This window comes from Lissotriton vulgaris, chromosome 6 (assembly GCF_964263255.1).
Source record: "Lissotriton vulgaris chromosome 6, aLisVul1.2, whole genome shotgun sequence".
In the NCBI taxonomy this organism is placed as follows: domain Eukaryota; kingdom Metazoa; phylum Chordata; class Amphibia; order Caudata; family Salamandridae; genus Lissotriton; species Lissotriton vulgaris.
In genome coordinates this window covers 1,875,880,470-1,875,882,858 of record NC_141694.1, presented here as the reverse complement: position 1 = coordinate 1,875,882,858, position 2,389 = coordinate 1,875,880,470, and the positions used below count along the sequence as shown (strand labels likewise).

Sequence of the window (2,389 nt, the reverse complement as noted above, 5' to 3'; positions counted from 1 at the left end):
ACTAGAATCATTTATCAGCCCCTGGAGATATGACACACCATTCTTTGAGGGGCCTACAAGTAAATTAAACATGCCAATTAGGTAATTGCAAAAACAACAATATTTAGAGGAGTGAGCACAAGCACTTTAGCACTTGTTAGCAGTGCACAGAGTCCTAAAGCAAGTAAAAGTAAAAATCCAGCATAAATTGGAAGCAAGTAGGCAAAAGGTTTAGGAGGAGACTACTCTAAGGTGGACGAAGTGTCTAGAGCTAGATCCATCCACCATTTGCATTGGGAGATGTGTAGGAATGATGGATGCTAGGATATATTTGGATCCTCACAGATTCTGGAACATTCCCTATCAAAAATGTCAGGACATTTAGATTGGTGATTTTAACCAACGTTTGAGGCTTGCAAGGGGTTCCAGGAAAGAAAACCTCATAACATTCACACAAAGTTGTACCACTATGAACTTCCCGGGATTCCAGGCTTGGGAGTTTCCCCTTGATGCTTTTTGAACTAGGGCCCACAATTTACAGTTACCCAAATTGCAAAAGAGGGTTGGTTTTGACAGTAAAAATGTGATGTGTTCATGTTGTGTTTTAAGCTCTGTCATGTTATGCGCACTGCTCCCACCAACACATATAGGGTACCACTTGTATCGGGAGACAAGTGAGACTGCAGGGTGATTGGAGATTTGTGGATCAATTCAGATTTTTGAACTTTACCTCATAAATATGAGGAAAATGTGAGTTTTAGCCAAAGTCTGAGGTTTGTGAGGGCCGCCTCCGTTCTTATGACCACGGTCCACATGTTGCATGATGTAAACTGTGGGAACACGAATGAATATGATGTATAGGGACATTGGAATGATTCATGTTTTAATGATAAAAGGTGCTGAGTGCAGGTTGTAGGTTGTGCGGTGTCAATATTAACAAGATGTGTATCCACTGTATGCATTCTATCTGATCAAATATTACCTTTATGCACAATGTATGTATTATGGGTTTGTCTTCTTTTTCTACAGCTGATATGAAAGAGGAGTCAATGGAATTGAAAAATGGGAGCTCGAATACAGAATTCCTACTCACTGGCCTATCTCAGGACCCAACTGTAAGGATTATTCTCTTTGTGTTATTTTTTATGATATACATCTTGACTCTTATTGGAAATATAAGTATTATCACAGCCTGCATCAGTGACCTTCGGCTTCACATTCCTATGTACTTCTTCCTGGGAAACCTATCCTTTGTGGACATTGGTTATGCATCTGTGGTTATTCCTTACATGTTGGCCCAACTTCTGGTTAGAAGTAGAATCAGCTTCAATGGCTGTGCTGCTCAGATGTACACTGGGTTGTTCTTCGGGATTATAGAAGCTGTGCTCCTTGCAGTCATGGCATATGATCGTTATGTAGCCATCACATTTCCCCTGCACTATATGGTCATCATGCGCTTATCTATTTGTGTGACATTAGTATCCTGCTGCTGGTTATGTGGCAGTGTGATGTCATTCTCAGGCACCTTTGTTACACTACGGTTGCCACTATGTGGGTATGAAATTAATCATTTTATGTGTGAGTCCCCTGCTCTTCTGAAGATGGCATGTGGGGACACCTACGTCACAGAGATGATAATCTTCTCTTTTGGAATCTTTATACTTTTGACACCAAGCCTCTTCACTGCAATCTCCTACATCCGAATCATTATCACAGTTGTGAGAATCCGCTCCTCCGCAGCCAGATTAAAAGTCTTCTCCACGTGTACCCCTCATCTGATCGTTGTCACCATATTCTACACAACCGCCATGTGCATGTACATGAAGCCAGTGTCTAAAAACTCTGATGAAAGGGATAAAATGATCTCTGTATTTTATACTGTGATCCCACCAATGCTCAACCCCATTATCTACAGTCTACGAAATAGGGTTGTGAAGATGGCTCTGAAGAATGTTTTCTTAAGGGCACATTTTGAATAAAGATCTTACTTTTGTCCAGTAGCCATTCAGAAGATGAGTATTTGAAATCAAGAAGTAGCAATGTGAAAAAACCTTCAGATAAATTATTTAGTCATATATTGAATGCAAGCCAAGGTTACATTATAAGTTGGTCACAAATAAATCACTGATTACTATAGAGAGTACAGGGTCAAGGAAACAAAGGAGGAACATAAATCCAAATTACAACCCTCTCATATCATTATTGCCTGTACATCATGGATTAATTTAGGTTGTAATTGAACATAATATCAGGGCTGGAGAACCTGGATCCATACTGAATGTTAATTATTGAAAGTTCAATGTGATTGATAATGAAAAATGAAGGTCTTTCAGCACATCATTAAGAAGGATAACTGTATGACATGGATACGAAGCAGATAAGGCCACAAGTGAGTAGACTACTATTATCA

General features: G+C 39.6%; 1 protein-coding gene across 1 annotated transcript; it reads left to right on the top strand.

The window, feature by feature from the left end:
• Nucleotides 1-1,016: 1,016 nt before the first annotated feature.
• LOC147709723 (olfactory receptor 5AR1-like) lies at nucleotides 1,017-1,958 on the top strand. The gene has a single exon (XM_086926077.1). It carries the CDS (start codon nucleotides 1,029-1,031, stop codon nucleotides 1,956-1,958), a length of 930 nt encoding a protein of 309 aa, XP_086782203.1. The 5' UTR covers nucleotides 1,017-1,028.
• Nucleotides 1,959-2,389: the final 431 nt, after the last annotated feature.

Coding starts and splice junctions, on each gene's coding strand:
- LOC147709723 (XM_086926077.1), top strand. CDS start 1,029: ATGGAATTGAAAAATGGGAGCTCGAATACAGAATTCCTACTCACTGGC.